Source organism: Prenolepis imparis, unplaced genomic scaffold (assembly GCF_030444845.1).
Source record: "Prenolepis imparis isolate NDT839.2.m4 unplaced genomic scaffold, iyPreImpa1.0 SCAF_7, whole genome shotgun sequence".
In the NCBI taxonomy this organism is placed as follows: domain Eukaryota; kingdom Metazoa; phylum Arthropoda; class Insecta; order Hymenoptera; family Formicidae; genus Prenolepis; species Prenolepis imparis.
The window spans coordinates 1,539,340-1,566,790 of NW_028141165.1; the positions used below are offsets into that span (position 1 = coordinate 1,539,340).

The window sequence follows — 27,451 nt, forward strand, 5'->3', positions numbered from 1 at the left end:
TACGCGTATAGCAACTCAATATAATATACATATATAATATTTATATATATATAACTTTGTTTATTTATTTGATATATAATAGGGTAGTCGTATAAGTTAAAATGTTCAATATATACTTTTCGAATATATATACAAACTATTCATGTAACATTCGGAATACACAATCGGACTTATCGGACATAAAATTCGGATACTCGACAGATATCCCCTACGCTGTGCGCAAGTGGTATAATAACGATAATTACGGCTTAATTACGCGATAATAAGAAATATACAGTCGACATTCCGCCCGAGAAGGGGAGGAAAGGGGGGAAGTGGAATTTTCGCTAACGCGGAAAATTCGTTTCTGTCGATTGCGTAACGTTCTAATTTTTTCACCTGTCATTCTTTTTTTTCAGCTTTTTTATCTTTTGACATTCGTCGCTTTTTTGTGCAGTTTCTGTGCGTGACGCGTCGCGAATGGAAAACTTTTAATGGTGATTATGTCGCGCATTGCAAAAAAAATTCGTTAGACGTAAAAATAATTCCAAAACAACACAACTGTCTCGAAAAAAAAATATCTAAAAGATATCCAAAAAATATCTGAGGGACTAAAAGGTTTCTTTTAGACGCCTTCTTCAGAGTAATGGGATGTCATTGTCATTTAGGCACTATTCTCCGGTGATAAGAAAAAGGTCTTTAGTGCCGAGAAATTTTCGCATCTCAAGTAGCCGTTTTTGACAGAAATTCTGTTTGTGTACAAAGTATTTTCCGATTATTGCATCCTGTTCAAAGTTGTTGCCTTGTTTAGCAACCTCTACACACTTTGCCATTTTTTCGTGTGATATTCCAAATATTTTTTACGTCAGTTTCCATACGCGTAAAAATGCAATTATCGTAAGAGAGTTGTCGATATCTTTTCCCCTATCCTTATATTCCGCTTTAATCAAAAGTCGCATAATCGTAAATAATTTCTTTTCCATTTAGTACTCATTCATGACGTTAATTAGCCCGACACAATACGATCGCGTCGATCCGCAATATAATCAGATAGTATTGCGTAGTTTCAGTTTCTTGGTGTCAACTGATATATTCTTTATTCGTGCGTTTGGAGAATATCTGTATTCGAAAAAACTGTCTCGATTATTTCCCGAATAATAAGAGCTCTAACAGCTCCCCTCGGTTCTTAATATCGATCATAAGTCCCACCGTTTAGTGGGTCCGTTCAGTTTGTCCCTTAAAAAAAAAAAAAACACTTTCGGATCCTATAACTCTTAGATTCTTCTCCCATAAACTGGCGACGATGTCAATTGACTTGTCGACGATCACCGATGGCCGGGACCCCATCAGATCTGAGGCGCAAAACGCGGCGGTGAGAAAAATTCCGGCGAGGCTCTCACCTTCAGCAGCAACCGCTTCATCATCCGTGCGAGCCGCGGCACACGTCACATGAAGACGTTGTCCAAGGCAGGCAGGTTCTTTCTGGTGGGCGTCGAGGTAACGCTGAGCCCCTCGTCCTCGAACGTCACCATTTTTTCGCGGCTTCTCGTCGCGGTGTTGCAACCGCCGGCGTCCAGCAGCCTCGTCTGGTTGGTGGCGACGACGGGCATCCCGGAGGCGATCGGCGGCGTCATCGCCGAGGAGGGTCTTAGCACCGACGCGGGTGGCGGAGGTGGCACCGCCATGTCCGTCACAGCGGCCGCGAGGTTAAACTCGCTGACGCTGCGCGGCACAAAGTACTCGAAGTGCAACGAGCTCTCCTGCTGACAGTGTTGTTGGTGATGATGCGGCGGTTGTTGTTGCTGCTGCTGCTGTTGATGATGATGATGCTGCGTCGGCGACAGGCAGCTTCTTCTTAATGGCTGGCCCCGTTGGAACTGCTGTTGCTGAGCGTTGGCGCCCGAGGACGTGACGACATTGCTCGTCGTCGTCCTGCCCGCGACGTCCAACGGCAACGTCTTCTTCCGCGGCAGCGTGTGATGGCCGGGCGACAACTTTATGGCAGTGTTAGACGGATGGGCCAGGAGCTTGCCGTCGCCGGGGCTCCTGGCCTGATGTTGTCAGGAGCCGGCCGGCACCATCGACATGGCGATCGCCTCCTCCTCTTGCTCGGACAGTCGCGAGTCGCTGGTGCCGCCTCCGTCGTCGAGATCGGCTTTGAGACCGGGAACGGCGCCTGCTGCAAAGAAAAGGAAAGAGACCGTGACGCGTGTCTCGTGACGGCCAATCGCCTCGGCGATTTTCATTATTTTCCGAGATTCGTGCTCTTGTGCGGAAATATTGATATAACGGCATAACGACGGTAACTTCTTTTTACGGTACGTTCAAAACCCTCGCAAAATCCTACGCATCTCGCGCTAATAATGCCCGATGTTGGGTACATATCGATAGGTATATCGAATTGATTAACTGTTACAGAATAAAAATATGTCGCGTGTGTTTATTTTTTTCTTTTTCGGAATCGACGCGCAACGGTTGACAAAAAGGATCAGCGATTTTTCACGATGCTTTCTTTCTTTCTTTTTTGCGGGAGACCCTCGCGACCGATTCCCCACCGAATGCCTTCATCAGGGATACCTGTACCACCGATAGGTCCGATCATCACGCCCGACGACATGCCGCAGGTTCTACCGAAGACCCTGACCACGCGTACCACCTCCTCCTGGACGAGGTTGAAGCACATGGCGATCAGGCCCATCCCGGCGAGGATGTAGAGCGAGCAGGCGCACAGACTGAGCTCCTCCAGAGTGGCCGAGGCGGCGTTGCGTCCCACCGGCATCAGGTCGCCGAAGCCGATCGTGCCGAGGCTGGTGAAGCAGAAGTAGCCGCCCTCCAGCAGGCTCCAGCCCTCCAGACGATTGAACATGACCGCGCCGCCGCATATGTACACCACCATTATCGCCAGGCACAGGCTGATCGGTATCCTGACCGGGTTCGTCTCCAGCATGTACGCCGGCGACGAGGTCGACGATAAGGACAACGAGCACGGGTGAAAATGCCGCTTCCCGTTACCCGTTGAAATATCCTGATGATGATTCGATACAATAGGTATTTAATATATTATTTAATATATTAATGTAACAAACGATTTATATGATGAAAAATTATGATATAACATGAAGAGAGAGAGAGACATTATTTTTTTAATGAAATTTTTAGACTAGATATTTCTCAAGAAAAGTGAGAAATTATCAAACCCGACATAAATCTTCTATAAGTCGACAAATTTATGAGTTCCTCAGCAATTAAGTCCTGCGCTTCATTAGAGACTGATGTAAACTCTTGATCCGCTTAGTTAGTTTACTCATTAGAAGCTCGTGCCTTCGTTGTTCATTTATATGCTAAATCGGCCTGTATCGAGTTCTTGAAGTTTAAAAGGTTTTTCCTGTAGTTTTCTGTGAATTATACAATTTAGTAAGAATTTAATAGCGATATCTCTTTTGATAATATTATTCTATATACTTTTGTAAATTTTTAACAGTTCTATTTTCATATTTTTTTATATTGTTTCTTTCCTACAATTAAAAAGATTAGAGTAAATCATAGAATTTCGCACAACTTGATGTTGAATGTTTCACTTGGCAGTGTTAATTCTAAGAATATGAATAAATATCTCACATTGAAAATCTTAATTAAAAACATATTATAATAGCTATACAGTTTGTTAAAATATTTTTAGATAAATTTTAATATAAATGAAATAAAAAATTATTTTATTTTAATTAAAAATTAATAAATTCGTATAAAAATATAATAATGTACTGCAGTATTTTCTTTCCACATTTCTCTCTGTTAGGCTAATTGGATCATATAATTTAATTTAAAGAAATCACCATATCTATCTCTCTCTCTTTGTCCTATTGATGATTATCTAATGATACCTGAAGTGCGGCCGTGGAGCTGGTGGTGGCGTGTAGGAGACCCTCGCTGCCACAGTCGAGCAGAATCGCGCTGCCGGCGCCGCGGATACCCAGGTCGTCGCAGGAGCTTTCCCTGCTCGCCGAGTAGTAGTTGCCGCCACCCTTGGTCTCCACGTGATTGTCGTAGCGATACGCCTTGGTCATTATACCGCCGACCGGCGGCGGAGGCGGTGGTGGTTGTCGCTTCCTTGTGCAGTTGCGCGGTTGCCTGCACATGCGTCCGTAAAGACGGCGAAAACTGCGGGCGAGCACATCGCCCACAGTGCTGAGGTAGACCAGCATCAGCGGGATTCCTGCCAGGGCGTAGACTATGGTGATCAGTCGACCCCAGACTGTGCGCGGCGCAACGCTACCGTATCCTGAAACCGGAATTAGATCCTTAAATCAGTGTATTGTCATCATTGATAGGTAAGCGATGATGCTGTTCGGTTATAAGTTTAGCTGTAAACAGTGAAGTAGGAACACTGACGATGAGAAGAATCAGTTAGTGATAGTGGCTAATTGCTGTTTCAATCGCTGATAGTTTAATCTTTCTGCCAATGCATAATTTTTCAGCTTTTCAGTAATGTATGGGTACCAACTGCGTGTCGTTTCGACACATTGCACTGCGATAATTTTTTTACAACAGCTGCTGGGCATCGAATAATTTTTCCCATTATATTTTAGTGGGTTTCCAAATACACACAAAGGCTCTTTGTATTTGATTTCGGGCGGAGAAAAGTTCCAACGCATTTTTAACATTTAAAATTGCTTTGAGTATCCGTTCATTGACAGAGGGATTAAAATGCGTTTAATATTACATAGAAGATAAATTCATAAAAATATATTTTGTTGAAGAAATATTTGAGGCTGAAAATGTGTAGTTTTTCTTACCAGACTTGCAAATACGAACGAATTTGTGTAACGAGAATGAAAATGAAGATAATTTTTCTTTGCTCGAGTCGCACGAATAAAGGGCGGAATTGAATTTTGGACGAACCTATGGTCGTGATCAGCGTGAGGGAGTACAGCAAGCTACCGCTGAAGGTCCATCGTCGACCATGCAGGCGTCTGTCCGCGTGATGTTCCCGCGATCGTGGTGATAAAGGTGGCACCTGCTCGTACGAGGTGCGTCTGAGCCCGCGGGCCAGGTTCTCCTGAAACTCGAGGACCTCCCGGGCCGCTAGGCGGGTCCAGTTCTCCTTGTAGAGAACGTTGAGATCCTCGGTGATGCTCCAGAGCTTCTCGACCGTGCGCGCTCTCAATTCCATGGCGGTGGAATCGTTTTCCAGATTCGGCAGCACGTAGGAACCACCACCGTCGGGTTTCGAGGACGCGATCTCGGTGGGTGAATCCTGAAAAATTCGTGAAAGCGAATCTTAATTATTACAATCTAGTGGAATAGCTGGGTTCTCTTAAATTTCGAAAAGAGGATAAGTATTTTTCGTAGCTTTTTTTTTAAATGCTAAATGCAATTCTGATCTCCATAATTCATCACGATCCAATATTGAAGAATTTTAGATAAATCAAGTATAAGAGAGACCTAGTTTAATGTGATTTAGCATGTCACAGCTGACATATCATGTGACAGATTGAAAGAAAATTATTTAAATCGAATTATATATTGTTAGAAAAGTTATCTTAAAATTATTTTGCTCTAAGAATCAATAAGATTTTCACGATTAAATATTGTTTGTTATTATATCTATTGTTCTTTCAAATTTATTTACTTTTCTTCAAGACCTAAATAAATTCCAAAAGAATGAAATCAATATAGATGCTAAAATTAAAAATTGCAAAAATTTTTATGCAGAGTTTGTCGGGTTACTGAATTCGCTATTAAAATTGATGAATAAAATATAGCGGTTATCCAATATAAGCTCCAGCAGTAAATAAATAATATTTAAATCTTCTTGCAGTATAATAAAATATTTTGATTGCTAGAATTTTATTAACTTTGTTCTTCACACAATGAATCTCTTTTGAAAGTCGTAGATTAAAAAAAAATCAAAAGAGTGAAAGCAAGACATGATTATTCCTTCTTTCGAGACTTTTTTCTTATAACTGTGTTCTCATTATTATCCGCAACGCGCGTGATTGGCGAATCAAAAAACTTAAAAGTTGATTGCATCAACAGCAAATTATCTGTTTCAATTTCGGTTAATCAAATTTTTCTTCAAATAACATTAAGCTTGAAGCGCTCTTCGATATCGATTTTGCGCGCCTGTTAAATATAAAAATTTCGCATTCCCGCATGTATAATTATCCTTAATTAATAATTACACTTTACTTCTTCTATATCCTAATTATAAATATTAAATTCATCGAATGTGAAAAAAAATTTGAACACTTGGGGATGGATGAATTATTATTATGTATTAAAATCGAAAGATGTCGTCGTCTACATGTTGTAATTAGACTCGACTAATTAGAATCGCGTCGATTTAATCAACGGTTGTCGCTCACCGATTTGAAGCCTCCCTCGAGGGCCATGAAGGCGAACGCGCCGAGGAGGGTGTAACCGAGAACGAGCACGCACACGCCGAGGCTCGCCAGCAGCCCCGGGGTCCTCGTGGAAGTGGCGGTGCTGCAGCTGCAGCAGCAGCAGAGCAGCTCTGCACCCCGCACCGCGTTGTTGTTGTTGTTATTGTTGTTGCCGCTGCTTCTGCCCGGACAGCATCTCGGCGCCCTCTGATAATAATTGTCGCCGGCGTTCTGCATCGCTGATTAAGATCGCGATTCGCCGTCGCCCTCGTCGTCGTCCTCGTCGTCCTCGTCGTCGCCGTCGTTGTTGCTGTCGCTGCTGCCGCCGCAGCTGCAGGTGCAGCGACCGATGACGCCGCCGCAGCTGCAGCCGCAAGCGGTAACGTCCTAACGTCGTCCTACCGTCGTCGCGCCATCCATTCGCTGCGGGGCTGCCCGATCTGCATCACGATAATCATGTGTCTTCAAATGTACATTCAGTCAGTCTGCGTTTAAATCGATATCTGGAGCAGTAGCTAAGCTGGAGAACAGCTTCGTCGCGAATAATCTGCGAGCGCGTTGAACGTTTCATTTATTTCTCGCAAAAAATTATATAATAATTATTTATTATTATTATCAGTAATAATTTTCATTAATTTTTATTAATTATATTAATAATTATTGTAATAAAAATTAATTCATCATCATCAGAGTCCTCAACATCTTGTTAGATGTTAGATGTGTGGTAAATTAAATAATAATAATTATTATCGAATTTATATCATATCGAATTTCTCTCTCCCTTTCCCTTTTTCTCCTTCGCAACGAAAATAGTTTTTATTCCATTTTATTGTGTGGAATAAAAACTATTTTCGTTGCGAAGGAGAAAAAGGGAAAGGCAGAGAAAAATTCGATTTTCTTTTTATTAATATTGAAAATGCAATTATTGAGATGCACGACGATATTATTGTTGCGTTACGTCATCCTCCCGGATCGCTCTGATTTCAATCCGAGACGACGGGGTTCTCGACCTCCGCACGTGATACGGAGGTAACCGAGATAAGGACGCGATTAGATGCATCGGCGATACGATTAGACGCACAGAGACAAATAGCTCCTTCCCGAGCGAGTAATTGGTTCGTTATGGGTTAATGGTCTTCGTACCTATCTACGGGGAAGCGACTTTTTCACGCTCGTGCGCGAAGGGGTTGCGTAACTCTACCCACAATCAACGCTCTCTACACTATCGTCGTTTAAACATTCATGCGGCGGATGTACGGTGGATTTGTTATTTCTAACGCGTCCGCAAACATCGGGTACTATTTGTGACGTTAACACGCATACAAACATACACACACGTAGAGTGGTGGTATCATGGTACGTGGAAATCCGCCTCGGGAATAGATTCTCTTTGACTTTATTTAATACCATATTCTTTTTCTAGGAAACGGAAAAAAGAGACGAGCGTCATCATCTCTTTCTTCGGTTCTCATTGATCTTCGATCTCTGCGACTCCAAGTTTTAAGATAAAATTCAATGGAAATTCCACTCGACGAAAGTTTTGCTCGAGATTAGCCCTTCTGTCAATGAACGACTTCCCGGATATCCAAAGCAATTTTAAATGTTGAAAATGTATCGAAACTTTTCTCCGGTCGAAACAAAATATAAGGGTAATAAATTGAAAAAGCTCCGATATACAAAATCAGATATGAAAAGGGCTAATAAGAACCAGATAGGCGCAACAGAATTGTTTTTAAATTCTTCTTTAATTATTTTAGATACAAAACAAAATTGCTTATAAATTCTATTTTAAATTAATTTAAAATTTTTTAAAAATTCTTCTTTAATTATTTCGGATTCAAAACAAAACTGTTTTTAAATTCTTCTTTAAGGCTCCTGGGTGCTCACCGCGGCCATATTGGATTGTGACGTCAGAGGCGAGAAAGCACACGCTGAAAATTCTTAGATGCCATTTTTTAATGAAAAGATATTTCGATTAAACAGCACTTCAGATGGCTCTAGCACACTCTTAAAAACCCCCGAAAACTATCCTTTTCCCTTTATAATCAATCAACATCTGTAAAATGATCGAGATGTCAGACTTTGACATGCGGAATGACTGCGCATGTGCAAAGACCAGACGGACTGGGCTTCATAATATTACATTTTACAGCTGTTGATTGATTATAAAGGGGGAAGGATAGTTTTCGGGGTTTTTTAAGAATGTGCTAAAGTCATCTGAAGTGCTGTTTCATCGAAAAATTTTTTCATTTCGAAATGGCATCTAAGAAATTTTAGCGTGTGTTTTCTCGCCTCTGACGTCACGATTTCGACATGATCGGAAAGGAGCCAGGAGCCTTAATTATTTTGTATCCAAAATAGCTAAAGAAGAATTTAAAAACAATTTTATTGCGCTGAATATCTGCGCCTGGCTCTTGTTAGCCTTTCTCATACCTAAAAATATAAAAGCCTTTGTATTCGGAAAGCTAACGTTCGATGCTCAGCAGCTGCTATAAAGAAATGGTCGGAGTGCAATGTCAAAAATATGTGGTTGATTCCCAGATATGCATACATTGATGAAAAGGGGGAAAAAGTGCACAGAAGGGTTAGCTGAAGAATACGGTTTCGTTGTCCCTGTTGGTAGCTCGTCGTTCGCAAAACGACGGCTTTCATTCCGTCGATATGGAAGCCGATGGCTCGCCACCCCGTTCCGTCAGTCAGTCCCCGTTACGTCTGATAATGCAATCGTCAACGCGAGTTGGAGAAGCAGAAATAGCCGATCGTCCCTCGGTACACTACATTCCGCTTATGCACTCGCTCGTTGCGGAGAAACGCGTACATCAGATGCACGGTATGCATAATAGGCGAACTCTCGCGCGACACAAGTGGAGAAGACGGAGACAGAGACGGTGGATTCAGTATCCGAGGTCACGATAAGCAGACATCGGAGAGAGAAAGATACAAGAGAGAGAGAGAGAGAGAGGGAAATGAGGGTCAAAAGAGAGAGACAAAGACAGAATGCGTATGTAGATTGATGTGAAGAGGTACGTGTTAGGTCTTTATAAAAGGGAGATTCTCTCTCGAAAGGGAGGAGAAGATGAACCGCTTGTTCTGTCTGAAGAGTGTCTCGTCTTTGCAATGTGGAACGAGATATCAAGGCAGAGTTGATGAATTATCTCATATATATTATATATAAATTTATATATTATTTATATTAATATATATATATATACAATAAAAAAATATATAAAGGCATAATTGAATCAATGTTAAATCACTGAAATTTAGCTAGGGAGAACCATCGAGGAAGTCTATTACGAATACAAAAAAATACAAAAAGTTGCGTTTGTGTGTGTGCAGTAAAAATTATCGCATCTATTTTCAAAGCGTGAAAAGGAAAGAGACAAAGAGAAGGAGAGAGAGAGAGAGAGAGAAAAGACAGGCAATTACAAGAACGAGATAGAACAAGAGATCTTCTGTCTGAGGTAGAACACTGTAGAGACGCACCACGTGTATAAATAGAACGTGCGAGGTAAAGAGCGAAGTGTATGGTGTGCGTATGACACCGTTAACAGCATACGTACGTATATATGTTTGTATGTGTGTCTGTGTGTGCGTATGCGATGGTTCCACGTGCGAGAAAGAGATCCGCGACCGCCCCAGTTGAGGCATTGTACCGTCGAGGCTACCGGAGATAAGGCATGAAATTAAATTCGACGGAATGTGGGTCGTCGCGCCACAATATAGTCTCGACTCCTTTCGCCATCCCCCTTTCCTCCCTTCGCCCCGTTACATACACATACAAGTCACGTCCTGCCTGAACAACAACAACGTCGGAGAGAGAGATAGGTTGGTACCCGCCCACGTACATCGGGTACGTTAGGTATCGTAAATGCCTTAACAATCACTAAACACGGGTACTTCTCGCAGCTGCTCGACGTACAAGGTGTCTCGCAGGTATCACGTCATCATCGGGGTCCATAGATTCCTCGGTGGACTCGAAATTCGTTCTTTTCTCCACGTAAACGTAAAACTGATCGTTAATCGATGGCTGACATTCATTCGCGGATCAAAGGTCCAACAAATTTCGTTAATATATTTCTGTTCGAATCAACAGTTCAAAACGCGAAAAACGTAAGCGTGATGGATCCTTGTCAAAGATGCTCTGATATACGTTTTTCTTTCGCCGACGAGAATTGAGAGATGGTTTCTTGACGATTTTTAGCCAGGTCGAATCCTTTCGTGTCAAACGACGAAGGGGTTTCCTTCCACAAAGGATTTTTGCTATTTATTATCTTCTTCTCGCGAGCGCGTATATAGCTGGGAGAATGATTGCGTTCGAGCTTTTAAGCGTTTTCTGCCGGGAACATCGCTTAACGCTATAGTGTTCGTGATTGCTGCGAAAACGCCGGAAGCGTGTTTAAAAAAAAAAATCACAGGAACACACGCTGTTGCAGATAACTGGATGCTGTATGATGCACACTGTCGGGTCGAAAGCGAATATGTAGCTTTCACGCAAAATACACGTGTATTCACACACGCTATGGAATCTAAAATAGATTCTCCCTGTTGATAAAAGCACAGTAGTTTTTCAATTTCCAACGAACGGATAACGGAATCTCATTCTTCGTTCGATCATCAAGTAAATTTTATCTCTCAACAAAATTTTTCAGTATCGAATATACGATAAATTACGGGTCGTTGATTGAAATCAAAATCGAAGGACGGAATCAGAAACGGAACCATCGGGAATCCAGGTTAAAACTTTATCGATAATACATGCGACTAAAAAATATCGTTTCGACCTTTTTTTCCAGGTCATTTTCAGCCGTGGTTTTTTTTATATCGAAAGACAACCGTAATATATTTTTTTTTTACAAACAACATAATCAGATGACCTAGATACAAAAAAAAATGATTATACTATCGAGAATACGAGGTTCTCGCATCTTCGTCGAGGGAAAATCTGCTGCTCGAATCTGCGATCGATGAATCCCGAAGATGGAAGGGGCGATTAGAATTAAGGTCAGGGATTTTGAGATACATCCGGACGAGATCGCGCCTTTTGCGCACAAAACGTATGTATATATACTCGCTCGTTGCATCAGGTATCGTCTATCGGCGCTATTAGTCGATAGGCTGAGAGGTTCGTTTAAATTGAAATTCACGGATGAGCGGATATCGCATAATCGTTCATGCGTCACGATCGGCCGAGCGTGAAAATAGAGATGCGAAATTTTTTTTTGGCTTCCGCTCGCGAACACGCGTGGGATTAACTTGTGCGTTAATTAAGAGATTAATTCGGGGTTCGGAATCGAGCTACATACATTCTCTCCCCATTTCTCGGCTAATCCAAAAATGGTCCTTAATTTAGGGCACGAAATAACACTGGGGAGAAATACGATGCGGACCTCTCGCGAGGGAGGGATCGCCCAATTTCTCTGCGAATTAAACCACAGGGGGCCGTGATCCAATTATCCAAATGTGAGAATAAAATACTATTTTTGTCCCATTTTCATTTTATAATGAAGGAGCTGAGAAAAATTCGCCGCTTAATTAATATCTCCCCGGCATGCTCTTGTTTAAAGTTACAAATCATCCCCATTATTCTTTATTTTTGTGTCACACGTTTACGAGCTTGAAGATACACAGTTGTTTGGAATTGGATGAACTTTTGATATTTTTAATTTTGGCACACAAGCCATTTGTATATCTAACTTTAACCCTTCTGTCAATTAATGGGTACCCAAAGCAACTTTTAAAAAAATCTAAATTTGAAACTTTTCTCTGTCTGAAACAAAATACGAAAGACCTTATATAAAGAGCCTTTGTATTCCTCCTAAAATATAACGAGAAAGAATGTTCGATGCCCAGCAGCTGCTATAAAGAAATTATCGCAACACGATGTGTCGAAAAAACGCAGTTAGTATCCATACATTGATAACAGAGTGAAAAATTATGCATCGACAGAAGAATTAAATGAGATATATGCATAGATCCCACGGATGAACTTTTGATATTTTTAATTTTGGCACACAAGCCATTTGTATATCTAACTTTAACCCTTCTGTCAATTAATGGGTACTCAAAGCAACTTTAAAAATCTAAATTTGAAACTTTTCTCTGTCTGAAACAAAATACGAAAGACCTTATATAAAGAGCCTTTGTATTCCTCCTAAAATATAACGAGAAAGAATGTTCGATGCCCAGCAGCTGCTATAAAGAAATTATCGCAACACAATGTGTCGAAAAAACGCAGTTAGTATCCATACATTGATAACAGGGTGAAAAATTATGCATCGACAGAAGAATTAAATGAGATATATGCATAGATCCCGCGGTCTTGAAAATATAATCGTCGAATAAAAGTATTTCTTAACACATTTCAAATTTTCGTGTCAAAATACGCGGATGGAAGAGAGAGAGAGCCCCGTCTGTATATATTATATATTACGCAGAAAGCCTCGCATGACGTTGACGTATAGCGATAAGTCAGCCTCGGGCGAGATGAATTAAGGCTGTCTACGTGGCGAGGCAGCGATTCAAAGGGCCTGTCAAAAGTCAAGGCGTGCCCGTCATACGCGGCATAGATGGGATAAATAATTTTCCAATATCGATACGTGCGAGGGCTTCTCATTTCTTTATTTCCGCCCGACACCAGCGAACGAGAGATATCGGAGCTGTCGGATCTTTCTAAATCTTTGATTCTCAAAATTGTTTTGATTTTATCTCTTATCTCACACATATGATTTGCACAATTAATATCTTTACCCTCTTAAATGGAGTCAGTATATTATCATTGAAAAATTGTGAATCAGTAAGTAGTTACTGATGGTCATTATCAGTAATTATAAATAAGGCACTGCAAATCGCGGTGAAATCTCACTGAAATTAATTAGTGATATAGTAGCTCTTTCAATATTTCAATCAGATATTTTAAAATGCATCATGTTATAATATTAATATAATATATGAAATGTTGCCGTTTACATGTTGTTAAAGAAAAAAAAGATTAACATGTATATAATTCTGATTTTAAAAAAATACTAATTATACATATTTCATTCCACAGATATATATGTGTCTTCTCTCTGTTTAAAAAATAACAATAAATAGAAAATGCTTTAAAAGCATCTTGCAAATATAATTATAATTATTAAGTAAAAATTTGTATAATTATTATTAATTTTTCAGTGAAGTCTTTCTGTCATAATTAGCAGGGAGTAAGACGGAGGAGCAAAGTGTGACTATTTTCACTGAAAATAAAAGTAAAATATTGACTGATTTTCGATGAAGTCTTGTGTCACTGTTTTAATTAGTGACATTTTGATTTGACAGTGATTTAATTTAAGATGTTATAAAAGGTATTATTAAATATTTTATTAACATTATATTGATTTTCATTCCGATTAATTCTTTCTCGTAAAAGATATTTCATTAAAAAAAAATTTTTAGTATTATTAAATATCTCAATTTTAAATTCTATACAAAGATTTGTAATTTTTTAAGGTTTATTTTATATATATATTTACTTTTTTCAGGTAGATAATTTATCTTGATCTCTTATACCTTTTCTGGAAAATTTTAGTAAAAAACGCGAGCGTTTTCAGGCGCTTTCTCTGATCGCCAATCTATTTTTTCAACTTCGTCATATGTTATTATACATTTTCTTCAAAGTCTACGCACAATCGCAAAGATTTATATTCCTGGGAGGATTATTTGCATCTCTGCGAGTCACGTTATTCACGATTTCAGGATAGGCAGGAAGACGCGAGCTATGCACTTACAAGCGTCATCGCTTCACGAGAGCTCACAGAGATCTCGGAGCTACCGTCAGACATGAGATACTCTAGTGATGACAGCTCCCGTGAGGTAGGTGTACATAGTACAAACGCATCAACACACAATTCCGCAGTTACATTGTCGTAGTAATCGATTGGCATGCGAAAGGAATTCCGGGCGTTTAATTGGAATTTGTGTGTGCGGAGAGCTTATAGCGGGCGATATATAGTCGTTTGCTATAACCGTAGTTAGGGGAACGATAGCGTATCGTGTAATCACGCGGCTCTTGCCTCGTTCACTAGAGACTCTAGTATCCGATCCAAAGCTCGATTATCCAATCGCTGTGGTTAGCGTAAACTACTACTACTAGTACTAGTACTAGTACTAGTATCACTACAATTACTATAGATGTAGTCGATTATGACCGCGATGAAAAATAATATTAAGTCACACATGCTAATGGATTGCAACGGAATTTGCAACGTAACAGAATTATACAATGTGCCTTCCACCTTCCCCTCCTTCTTGCATTATTGTATTTTTCAAGCAGCTGCCGACGGTTCCTCGATAAAATCGGATTCAACTTTTTTTTCCTCAGTAAAAAAAAAAATATGATAGAATTTCATTATTTCTCACACACATGCAGATCACTTTGTTGATCTTTCTCTCTCTCTCTTTCAAACTCTAAATTAAAATTTCGATAACGTAAAATTTACATGAAACGCGTATAAAGGAGTTCTATCGAAACTAATTTCAGTTTGTATTCAATTAAAGTTTCGAGGATTAGCCGTAGCATCACCTGACGAGAACGTTTACATGTATATTGAAGCTCTATCGTTGAAATTGAAAATAAAGATTAATACTCGAACAAAAAAAAGAAAATAAGAGAAAAATACGCGATACAATCTTCTTTTCGAACTCGATATTGCTGACCGCGCATTTTTCGAAATCCTTGATATCCCCCTTGCTTCCCCCATATTTTTCACCCTTTCCCTCTCTCCGGGTATCCACGAGATCCACGGCGGCCCGATTAGAAGCGGATCGGGGAAGGAAGGAGTGCGTTTTGAAAGCACCATCGACAAAACAGTTTCCCGAGGGGAGATCCGGCGAGGATCGAGCATCAAGCGGATATCCATCGGCGCGACGACTAGGAAGGAATTCCACCTCGCCGGTGGCAGACCACGCTTAATTGGAATTTATGCGCGTAGTGGTACATAAGCCACCCTATAGACGGGCGCGCTGTATACAGGCATGCTAGTTGGTAGGAAACGCGGTAGCACCGCGTAACGAGTTAGCGCAAGCAAGCAAGAGAGATAGAGAGAGAGAGAGAGAGAGAGGGACCAGGAGGAGGGTGCCTCCTCGTGGTTCTCCCTCCTGGTGGTGGTTCGCAATCGATAGTCGAGCAGCAACCGGAGGCGTCGAGGTCGGTGCGGGGATCGAGAGAGAGGGATGCTGGACTGAACTTCTCTTCGGTTGCCTCCACAAGGGCTACCCAGTAGATGCAGCGAGAGGGATGCGAGACTCATTCGGACTGGTCAGACTTAACCGCGACTTTTCCACGTCTGTCAATTAATCCTCAAAATAGAGGGATCCTCTTTTCGTCCCTCTCAGTTTTCCAATGAGTATCGATCGCGTGGAAAATGCGAATAATTTAGCATATAATTGAATTTTCAACAAAAATTAACATTAATTACCACACATACGCGCGCGACGACTTATAATTAAATCGTCCTTTAATGTAGATGAGAAACAAATAATTAAAGGTGTCGATAGAGAAGCGAATTAATTGAACGTTGAACAAAACATACAAGGGAACTGATTTTTCCCCATTCAATCGTCCAGGCTGTGGAGACGATCCAGGTTGTGAAACGATCGATCGGGAAACCGGGTAACCGTTGCGTCAAGTGAAGCGGTTAATGATGTAATTAGGGCGAATCGTTATGGCAGAATTGATGGAGAAGGACGACGGACGTGACTGCCTAATTAAGTGTATATCGATCAGCGTTCTGCCAGAATTATTTCGATATCGCGATTATAGCGCGGAATTTTTATTATGATTTTACATAATTTTACATCGATCGAGTCCAATAAATTTTCCCGAGGAAAATTTAGGATAGAGAAATGAAAATATATATTTTAATATACGAAATAAAAATATCTACCCGGCGCTTCAGAAATTTTCAGCACTTAATACTCGTGACAGATTCTGTCAAGATGAAAATAAATTCGCTTTTCTGGAGGGAAGTGGGAAATTGTTTTTGATAGAGACTATTATTTGTTGCGACTTATTAAAGAATGAGAGACGGAACGATAAATCTGAGTTTCTGTAAAACGGAACGAGGCACCCGCTTAATTCCCCCATTCATCGGCGAGAAGCAGTTAAAGTCATAATCTCGTTGATTCCCTGCCTCTTCTGAGATTTTTCTTGTCATCGAGAATCTGATTTATCTTGCTGACCCAGCGTCGCGATTCGCGGTGAATAATAGAGAGAGCATCGAGCGAGATATACGCGTGAAGGGGGAAAAACGATGACATCAACTCAAATTTTTTTCATCATCTCCCTTCCGGACAGAATTATAGATGAACATAAATATAAATATTTTGTTAATAAAGTTGAAATTCGATGTTATAAAAAACAACAAGTTTTTATAACATTGTTATAAAAACAATAAGAGAGATATAAGTAAAAAAATAATTTTTCTAATAATTAAAATAAAAATACGAAATAAAAGAGGAAAAATATACAGAAACACCTTAAACATGTAACATAATATCGAAATGAATAATAAATAATGATAATAACTTTAAATAACTAAAATAAAATTTAAAAAAGAGGTAAAAGGAAGAAAAAACTATACAGAAATACATTAAAAAGGTAACACATAATATCGGGAGAAGCATATTAACAAACAAATGTTGATTGATGAATTATGGTAATTTGTTATCACGTTCTCTAAATCGAGTGGCTAGACGTCAATCATCTCTCTTTTTCTCTCTTTCTCTTTCTCTCTCGAAGATGCGAAGAAGAGGGAGAAAGATGTCAACTAAAATTTCTCTCAAGTCCCTTTTCGAGTAGGATTAAACGCAAATTTCGTTACGCTGTCCGGCTCTCTCGCGCCAGCCTCGCTTCATCTTTCAGTCGTTATTTCGAGCCCCTTCCTTCCAACCCTCTTCAACCCCCTGACGTGACGCGGTAAGAATCTAACTGCGTTTGCGGCGTCTGAGTGCCCGAACGAATTCGTTTTCCTGTCCCGAACACAGGGTGAGAATTCTCTCCCCGTCCGGCGAAGGACAAGGGACGATTTGTGCGCGGTTTCTCCCGCTTGTCCGCGTATTTTTCCTCCGATCCTTCGGAGATAGAAATTTATTCTCTTTTTATTTTATCTATCTCGCGCAACAATCACGAGACAACCGAGAGAAGGTAGCTTTAGCAAAAATAAGAATTGCGAAATAATATAAGGACATAATTTTAAAAAAAAAGTATAACTAAAATTTTTTTATATTGTATGAGATTTTTCCAAAAATTCGAATCATTCTTAAATAATCCACCGTACTCGTCTACGTCAAGTTTGACAAGTGTCAGCTGTAATGTCCAGAACAGCTGATCGTTGGAAAATGACTTGAAACGCGGAAAAATAATATCCCCCGACAAGAGAGAAAAGGAAGATCGTTAAAACGAAACATTCGTCGGTCACTTTTACAGAAAAATATACTCGTCTCGTATTCCGAATATTCTCTTAGAATCCGTCCGCCTCTATTAGAGCGTCGACGGCTATTTTGGCCAGCGAACAGACGACCGCGATACGGAAAAGCGCGGAGCCAATTCAAGATTGCCAAGATTGAGAAGCTTCGGGGGTGGGAAGAAGGGGGTTTTGCGCTCGCGGGAGCGTAACAGATCTATTATTCGTCGGCGCGCACAAAGGGAGCAGAGAGATACATTCCAAAAGAGAGAGAGAGAGAGAGAGAGAGAGAGAGAGATTCCGACACACAGTCGTGTACTAATTAAGTTTCTATTCTAATTCGCGTGCGAATCCGCGCGCGAAGCGAGACACCGAAATAGCAGGCGGCGACGCGACGGTGCGATAATAGCAGAGCGTTTGTAACTCGCGTTCCTCACCTTCCTTTGTGTTCCCTCTCTCTGTCTGTCTGTCTGCCTGCGCGCGAGAACGTGCCCGATATATCCCGGGATGAGTTTCCTTCTTTCTTTCTATTTTTTTTTCTTCCCGGGGGGGCTTCCACCTCGTCGAGCGACGTGGAAAACACATCGTTGGAACGTGCGGAGCGAAACGGAAAAATTGTTCGGCTCGCGCGACCCGTCCGCGTTTTTGCAATTAATCTGCGCAGGGGGGCGGCAGGGGGAGGGGGAGGGGGCGCGGCTTTCAATCGAAAAGTTTACTTAACCGATTCGCGCTCGCGCACACAGAATTAACGGGATCACTGTTCGTGACGTTCGCCGCGAGAGAGAGAGAGAGGGGGGGTGAGAGGGGGCAGAAAGAGGGGGGCAGAGAGAGGGGGAGTGTTTCGCGCGTTTGATGAAGTTAATTAAAACGCGTATATACCGGCCGTACGCGATGTATCATATTCCGTCGAACGGGGCCGTCGTTGTTTGTACCCTCGACAGTCCTATAACTAACGGGGTACCAAAAACGGGAGGAAAGGGGGATGGGGGAGAAAAAGGGGAGAAGATGAAATTTATGCGTGGGCGAGCGATCGAACGAATTGCGGTCTGGGATCGATTTATTTTTGCGCTCTCTCTCCAACGACTTTCGCTTTTCCACAGGGCAGCCCCCCTTCTTCCCCCCGTTTGATAATATCCAGGCTTTACTTCAAGTTTATCGCGTCACGTGCGCTTTGACAATATTATACGCGTGCGAGAAGAGTCAAAGAGAGCGGTCTTTCGAGGATTTTGAAGTTTGTTTTTCCACGCCGTATAAACTTCGCAGCAAAACTCGCCGATCTATTTTCGAGGCTAAATTATGTATTTTTATTCGAGTTAACGAGGGGAATCCTCGCGTATAAACGTGGATCGAGTGTCTTGTAAAATCTTTCGCTTGTCAAATTTATTATTCTGTTTTTATTAAGAAAAAAAGTTGGATTCTTGCAAAACAGGATTCGCGAATATTTTCTCCCCGTCTTTCTCTCTCACTTTCTCTTATAATTTTTTTCTTTTGCGAGATGCTGATTAATTCACGCACAGCGGATTACAGTTTCGATCTGCAGCGTTTCGTTATCACCTAGTTTGAGTTTCCCTCGTTTGAAGTTTCCGTTCCACGTAGAGAATCAAGAGGGTACATTCAATTAGAGCTTATCGGTCGTCGAGCGGAATTTTTATCGCCTTTGATCGCCCTTTATTCGCCCGCGGAATCCTGCCCGCCGGGGAGCTCTCTTTCGCCCTTATCTTACCGCTCGTGCCTCATTTGCGAACGGAAGTAGGGTGGTCTCCTTTACGAGGGCGCACCCCGGAGGATAGAGAGGGTGACTCTTGACTGCTCCTTGGATCTTTCATCTTTCCCTTTTAAATCCCTCCCGTTTTCAGCAGTTGCCTTGACCTTCCGACCGCAAAAAAGCACAAGTTTACAAAAACAACTCGTATTTCGTCTAGTGGGAATCCCCGAGGATTTTTCTTAAACAGGAAATTACATACATCTCGCGTATATAAATAGCTTTCAACTTGTTGGCTATCCATAGTATTGATTCCCTCTGCGTATTCTCACTTTATCCACTTCATTCGTGTGGCAATTAATCTTCTTAAAGGCACATAAGATTCGAATCTGAGACTTATTAATAACAAGAGAGTAATCGACCGCTCCTAAACGAAGTCGCGCATCACCTTATTACAAATACGTATACACCGAAAAAATTGTATTCTCAAAGTAAGAGAATTATGCTATAAAATTCTTCTTAACAGATATTCTTAAGTATTTCTAGAACAAATCCTCTAAAACTAAGAATATATTTTTTTTGTTAATAACAAAAGGTCGTATGTTTTTTATGCAAACCATTTATTTAGCGTTATATTGTCATATTATGATGCAACGATGTATATGGTTATATGTAATGTTGTAATTTATACTACAATGCAGTGTTTATCATTGAATGGTTTTAGTTTATTAGAAGAATGGATAAAGTTAAAGTAACTCTAAAAACAAGACTTGAGCGATTTAAGAGAAGTGTTCACGAGTAAGTAACGTGTAGCCTAATTTAATTGTTCCATGATCCGGGTCTCGTGTTCTATACGTACTATGTCTATATTTTCTTTATAGTTTTTCTTTGTCTGTGTGCTGTAAAATAATATACTTTTTTGTTAATGTAAAAATAAATCCTATTTCGTTTCATTTTTATAAATTAGAAATATCTGATACTAATATTTAGAGATATTTCTGTTGAGATACGAGGATTTCTTCGGCGTCTATTTTAGAACATGATATTCTAAAAATAAGTGAGAAATTCTTAAAATAAGAATTTTTTTCAGTGGCTTCTATTTATCTTTGTCAATCGCTGTCCGTTAATAATTAACGAGAGATATTCTTGGAAGAGGTTTCCTTACGTTTTCTTTCACAGAATTTTGCGCAAGTTTCTCATCTTCGAATTACATAATATGACAAGACTTTTGTTCTACAAGTTCTTAATTATTACTATGTAAACATTGGATGAGAAAAGAAGTACGTATATACGCGATAAGTAAAAATTTTCCCTTCTTTTTCTCTCTCTCTCTCTCTCTTCCTCGGGGCGTTCGTAATCCTTTTTTTCAAGTTCTCGTAATATGCAGCCCGGTTGCAGCGAGTGAATGAGAGGATTAACGGGTTATAATTTTCTCCGCGCTCGTTCGCGAGATAATATCACGATTCCATTCACGAGGAATATTAAAAATCTCAATTATTCAAAGTAATATAGGAGTTCCTCCCCCAAAGTCTGTCCCCCCTTACAGATAGGTAGTCGATATACCACATGCGGACGAATAAGCGACAAAATACTCTTTCTCTCTCTCGACGGATAAATGCGTCCAAGTATCTCCGAGGTGCCGCGCATTGTGCTATTTGAAGTTACTTTTCCGGCTTCGCGTGCTTTATCGGCTTATCCGGCAGCTCTTTCCGGTCGAACGCGTCCCACATGAGAAACGACATCTCGCCCGGGTGTTTAAGGGCCGGGGAGACGTTAAAAGGAAAGTGAAAAGAGCGTGTAAGTTTCAGAGAAGCGAGTCACTCTTTTTATCCGCTCGGACTTGGCTTCCATTATTCGCTGATCGTTAGTTGACGATATAATTATTATCCCCCTTTCCTTCCCTCCCACTTTGATCGTAAAAAGAGTGCGAGAAAAACTTTCGACCGTAGCAGACACCTAACTGAGATCATAAATTAGCCTCGCGAGACACATCACCGAGGAACATCGCTAATAACGATCTCTCGCAGAGAGGAAGCGGAAAGGGATACGCGTGTAAGTTATCCCCTAATCCTCCCTTCTCCTTCCGGATGGACGAGGAATAAAGGCCACGAGGATAGGACCCCGTCATCTCGTCTACACGAAGGAGGATCTCCTTTGGAATTAGGGGCTCTCTCCAGAGTATCCAGACTCTCGTCCACAGGACACTATTCCTAAATCCTCGCAAGAAAAAAAAACGCCACCTCTTGACCAGGGAAAATTAAAACTGCCCCCTCCCCTTTCGCTACGGAAATACGGGGCGATGATATCGCGTTAATTCGTTTTTATCCCCCGCAATTTTCCGGATCCGCTCGCTCGCAGGAAGTATCGTTGTATCAGGAACCGGAAGAAAGAGAGAAAGAGACCGGCGGAAAATTAAAGAGCATCCACGACGTCGAACTTTACCAAGGAATTCGTGGAGGATAGAAAATACCATTATAGTGTGCGGGTATTATTTTTTTCCATTATTAGTAAAATTTAATTGGTATATTTCCAAACAATTTTCCTGATATATTTTTCACATCCAAGATAATATATCCCGCGAGGTGAAAAACAGTATCGATCCTTTCGTGTCGAACGTGGTTTTTTCTTTACTTTCTTTTTTCTTTTTATTACAAAAAAGTAACATGACACTCTATAATAAGCTCTACTATCTGCTTCTATATTTTTTATCCGTGAAAAAAATAAAACTAAAAGAACGCCTGAAAATTTTCCATTGTGCGAATGGAACCAATCGCGTTAAAAGACTTCTTATGCGGTTTCCCGCGGTATAAAGTTTCCGCCCAAGGAGAAAACGAGGCAGGTAGGAACAAAGAAGAGGGAAGAGAGTAGCCAAGAGACAGGGCGTATAAAAGAAGAAGAGTCTTGCAAGGGAATACTAGTGGGGTACTTCTGTACGGCAAAGTGACAACTATACGCGCTTCGACATTATGAATTATCCAGTCGGCAGCGACGCCTACGCTTTTACCTCGGATTTTATGGGGGCGAGTCGATAAGCGCGTTACATTATACGCACGATGCAAACGTTTTCCTCTAAACTATATTTTTGCAGTATTATTCAAGTGTCGCCCAAGCAGAAGATTTTAATTATCATTATATTATATTTATAAAAAAGAATTTTAATATTTAAAAATTACATAGTACCTATATATGAAATAAAATTTTTAATACTATTTTAATATTAAAATTCAAACTTTAATAATATTTTCAAGTTAGACGATATCTAAAATTATCATATATCTAATCGCGCATTCCAGAACTTAATAATATTGCAAAAAATTAGAATTTAAGAATCATCAATTTTATTCCGTAAAAATACGAGAAGGAAAGATGAAAACGTGAACGAGGGTATTAAAAGAGATAGAGTCAAAATGTAAAATTTATGCACGCAGGTGGTGAGAATCGCGCGGGAGAGAGGATCAAATTTACTCCCGGCTTTTTAAAGAGGGAGACATTCGAGAAAAGGGAAGGTAGAGGAAGGAAACACGCGAAGAGAGAGGGGACGCTGATTTATTCGCTTGTCGATCGACGAGGGTAATAATTTGCCTGAGGGGAGGAGGTTTGAAAGTGAAAACTATTTGGGGGGTGGAAACAGACAGAAACAAATTCGCGCGTCGAGGCTCGAAGAGCGGAGATTGAAACTCGAAACGCGATTTTTCGCGCGCTTCTCACGTTTCTCTACACCCTTGATAAATATTATCGTTCGCCGGTTTCGGTGGAGGATGTTAAAAATTTAACGATCTTCGTAAAGCTGCCCGGGGACCGCAATCCCCGAGATGGACGTTGAATGTTGCAAAGAGGAGAGTCGGACGTCTTCCGGAAAAGACAAACATTCTCAAATTCGATCTCGTAATCGCGCGACTTTATTTACTTTCGAGGGTCGTGCGATATTTCTCGGGGCCCAAGAGGGGGAGAGGGATATAAACGAATGCAACGAGTGCCGCCATCAATCTCGCGACTTTTCTCGCGAGTTAAGTATAATCCGCGAGCATAATCAGATCCCATCTCTTTTAATTCGCGAAAGCGTCGCGTATTATCGCGCGTTTATTACCGACTATGCTTCGTATCGAAACGAGAGAATCTTTAATCATGGATATATTATGCTCTATCGGGATAAATTTGCATCATTAATAAATACGCGACTGCGTTTTACGCAGAGATTCGCTAAATTATCGGGGACGCTGTCTCTAATAAATAAATGGAAAAACCTGTTTGATAACAGTTGCGTTAACTCATGAATTTCAATAGAATATTTGATAACTATATTGCCGCATTTGACAACGGTTATTAAATATTTAATTGATTCGACTGTAAACGAATGTTTGTTCATAATTTACTAAATAGTTTACTAAATAATTTACGTAACAATTATTAAGTATTTAATATAATCTTCAAATATTTGATAAGTATCAATAAATTATTCAATTAAACTTTTTTTTCATCGATAACTATCACAAGAATCCTTTAGTTCAACTAACAATATTTGGTAACTATTACCAAATTTTTTATCGAAAACTCAGTGAAGTAACTTTCAATTAAGTTTTATATAAATCTAAAGGACAAATTAATATTTAAATAAGGTATAAATATATTAAGAACAATTTATAAGATTATATAGATAATAGAAATATAAGAACGATTATATATATTATTATTCATATGAAACTGAATTGAGTTGCTTCACAGAGCTTTCGACAAAAAGTTCGATATTAGTCGAAAATAATCCCGGCAGTGGGATTATTTTGCTTACAAGCCCGTAAGCTTGTACGGTGAAAAAAGGGGAGTTAAAAAAATTCCGCTTGACACGCTTTCTCTCACGTTCTAATATACGTTACACGATGTTCTTTATGCCCGCGTCACGTTTTCCGTTCTTCTTTTCGCACATGCGTAAAGCCACCAGCGCGGTTATTAGCGACTACGGCTCCGCAACAATGGTTAGAACGAAAAGCATCCGCCGATTCTTATGCTAATAGCAGCGTTGAACCAATAGCTTCTCTTTTTCTAACGTTCAAAAAAATTCTCTAACCATTCTTCAATGATTATCAGAAATTTCATATATGATTTTTTCGGTAAAATCTCATTAAAGTGGGATGCGTTAATTTTGTACTATCTGTCAAGCTCAATTTTATTCAGAATCTTTGAAAGCGCGGCTTCGAAACAAGAGATATTGTTGTATAAAAAAAAGAAGAAAAAACTCGAGACACGCCGCGTTTATGGCGATCGTTTTCCCGAGCAAATCTGACGATATCGTAAACCGTTTGGAACGAAACAGCGGAATATGCTTTCCGCTTTGACGGGCGCGCGCGACCGGAGGGAGGCGAGGCGGTAAAAATACAAGCCGGATAGCGGAGTTCGATTCGGTGCTGATCGTTCGAAAAACTTGGTCGTCGATCCGCAACTTACCATTCCACACCACCGCCTACCCCTTCGCTTCCGACAGTTCCTCAAGTTCCCACGGTCGTATCGCGTCGCCGAAGATGGAAGAAACTTGTTGTTCGCGCGGAGCTTCCGCTGCTCCGAAAAAATTCACGCTCGCAAAACTATGGATTTTAAAAAGAAGTGTTCAAGAGACAAAAATAACGGGATATGATATGCTATTTAGCGGTTGTGTCGTTTTGATCTTGGATCGCTTAAGATCATACGACAGCCATCTCAACTCTGTTTAGTTTAGAAACTTTACGAATTATGAATCGTCGAACTGACGTACTGAAACATTTTTTTCTAAAATTTCCATAATTTAAATATCAGAACGTTCCGTTATTTTTTCTCACTATATGTATTCTATTGTGCACGAGATGGGGAGAGATCGGTATCATACATTGTGCGCGAATTCTTCGATTTTTCGTCTCTCTTGAGTTTTTTATTATACAGGTTTATTTTAATTAATATAGTTAAATATTGTTGAAACGAGTGAAAAAAATATGTAGCTGCTAACTGCAAATTACATACTTTTTCTTAAAAATAACTGTGTATCTTCTTTATATCAAATGATTCCTCTCATTATTTTGTGCGTAAAAGTATTGAAATAACATTATCGAAAAATAAATATTTCACGAAATATTTTATAATTTATATAAAATTGTCACGTTATATAAAGTATAAAATACTTCATAAACTTCACTTTTTGTCCATGCTATTTTTATTACGCTAAATATTAATCGATTAAAAAATCAATATAAAAAATAAGGCAGTTCCATTAAAAAAAAAAAACTAGATTGACTCCCAAATAATCTTAAAAATGACCTTAGTTAAAATTTCAAGATGATCAACATTTTCTCCCCTCGAAATCTTTTAACTTTTGTATGAAATATTTTCTCGTTACAATTATAGTTTCAGCAATATTCAACTACATTAATTAAAATGAAACACCCTGTATAGTTGTACACGATATCAGTTGTTATCACTAATACAACATCTCGAAGCTAACATATCGTCGCTTCTCGGGCGAGCGTCTCGAATGCAAACGCATCGCTCGCCCGACGCGTCCGACTAAGATCGAGCCGGATCACTTACGGATCCGTCTGACGTCTGACCGTACGGTCGACTCTCGTCACTTAACCCGATCCGCGATCAGCGCGGGACGACGCGCTAATCGATCGCGTCTCGAGATAGAGCACGAAAACAGGATAGGCCGCGAGAATTCGCTCGCTTATTTTATTATTTATCCTCTCTTCTCTCGGAAAAGAGTGTGTGCGGGAAAATTCGCCTCGTCACGATTTATCTAATCCGGGTAAACGGATCGTCAGATCACACACACCGGGGAGAAGCGTGCCGAATCACTTCCGTTCTCTGTCCTTGAGATGCTGTCCGTTATGAAAAATGAACGCTCGATCTAAGGGGGGAAGGGGGGAAGGGGGAAGGGGGGAAAAAGGGGGTAGGTGAAGGCGATTAATTTTAAGCGGACGGAAATTGAATGAATCGTGCGAATGGATACGTGATCTTTCAATTACGAAGCTCACCGTGCGTTTATGATAAAGAGTGGCGAGAGAAGATTAATAAAAATCATACGAAATATTAAATCTCTCTCTCGCGCGAGATCTATCTCCCAAAGATTTTTGACAGCGAATCAATCGCATTGTATATATATTACTCACTCTGTTCCAAGCCAATGTCCATCTTGTCCGGTCCCTCGAGTATCGCGAGCAACATCTATCTCTCTTTCGGGTGCGTAACGAGGGGGAGGTTTCACGTACTTTCTTAAGTCGTTATCAAATTGTCGCGATAAATTGGCCAGGCGACGGCCCTGGGAAGCGAAGGCGCGACGCGCCGCGAATCCTTCATCGTGAATCTCCTCGATCCGAGGGAATCTCCGCTTGATGATCGCTACACCAAATCAGAGATCGTTCCAGACGTCGTCGTTCCCCAGGGGGAGGACGGGAGGGTCCTCTATCGAACTCCGCGACTCTCTATGGACGACGACGAGCACCTTCGTCGCTCCTCGCGGATCCTTTCACCAGTCTGGAATCCACCTTTAGCGGCAGCCACCAAAGTCTAGCCAACATTTCGTTCGAAATCATTGACCCCCCCACGTTCACGTTCGAAGCAACCCCGTGTGTATATATACGTTGGCACTGAAACTCGAACTCGAATTCGGATATAGTTGGAACGCGAATATCGAGCCGACGGTGAAGCCTCGATAGAGCCGCGACTAGGAAAACGAGATCCTCCTCTCCGACTGGAGGTTCGCGATCGGAAGAAGAGCGAGAGAAAGAGAGAGGGAGAAAAGACGGAAGGAGAGAGAGAGGCGATCGCGGAGCGGGTACGCGGAGAGCTGCGACGGCAGCGAGTTCGCGAGAAATGTACCTCGCCGGCTTATACGTGCGGACGCACCCCCGTGGTCGGCGACAGGGCGCAGGATCGCGCCGGGGGTGACTGTGACGCATGCGCGGTCGAGGAACCGCATGCGGGAA

General features: G+C 40.8%; 3 protein-coding genes across 6 annotated transcripts in view; all 3 read right to left on the reverse strand.

Moving 5' to 3' along the window:
- Positions 1 to 7: 7 nt before the first annotated feature.
- Positions 8 to 2,036, reverse strand: LOC145939148 (uncharacterized; the record flags this gene model as incomplete). Its single annotated transcript, XM_083043357.1, has 1 exon — positions 8 to 2,036. A coding segment is annotated over one exon (612 nt), but the record flags the coding sequence as incomplete, so codon positions are not given.
- LOC145939146 (TWiK family of potassium channels protein 18) lies at positions 2,022 to 27,385 on the reverse strand. Of its 4 annotated transcripts, none has more exons than XM_083043352.1 (6): positions 26,636 to 27,381; positions 6,345 to 6,802; positions 4,879 to 5,233; positions 3,861 to 4,258; positions 2,557 to 3,004; positions 2,022 to 2,158 (listed from the first exon to the last, which is right to left on the reverse strand). In XM_083043352.1, the coding sequence occupies exons 2-6, from the start codon at positions 6,597 to 6,599 to the stop codon at positions 2,040 to 2,042; spliced, it is 1,575 nt and encodes a 524-aa protein (XP_082899478.1). In that variant the 5' UTR covers positions 6,600 to 6,802; positions 26,636 to 27,381; the 3' UTR covers positions 2,022 to 2,039. The 4 variants fall into 4 exon arrangements, with proteins under 4 accessions (XP_082899478.1, XP_082899479.1, XP_082899481.1 ...); XM_083043353.1 differs by having other exon boundaries at positions 2,026 to 2,155; positions 26,636 to 27,385; XM_083043355.1 differs by having other exon boundaries at positions 2,036 to 2,155; positions 2,563 to 3,004; positions 26,636 to 27,385.
- The window catches only part of LOC145938147 (TWiK family of potassium channels protein 18), a 35,378-nt gene continuing 14,532 nt past the window's right edge, over positions 6,606 to 27,451 (reverse strand). The window contains exon 7 of the mRNA XM_083041556.1: positions 6,606 to 6,726. Within this exon, the coding sequence (XP_082897682.1) occupies positions 6,606 to 6,726 (121 nt within the window). The remainder of the gene's footprint in view (positions 6,727 to 27,451) is intronic.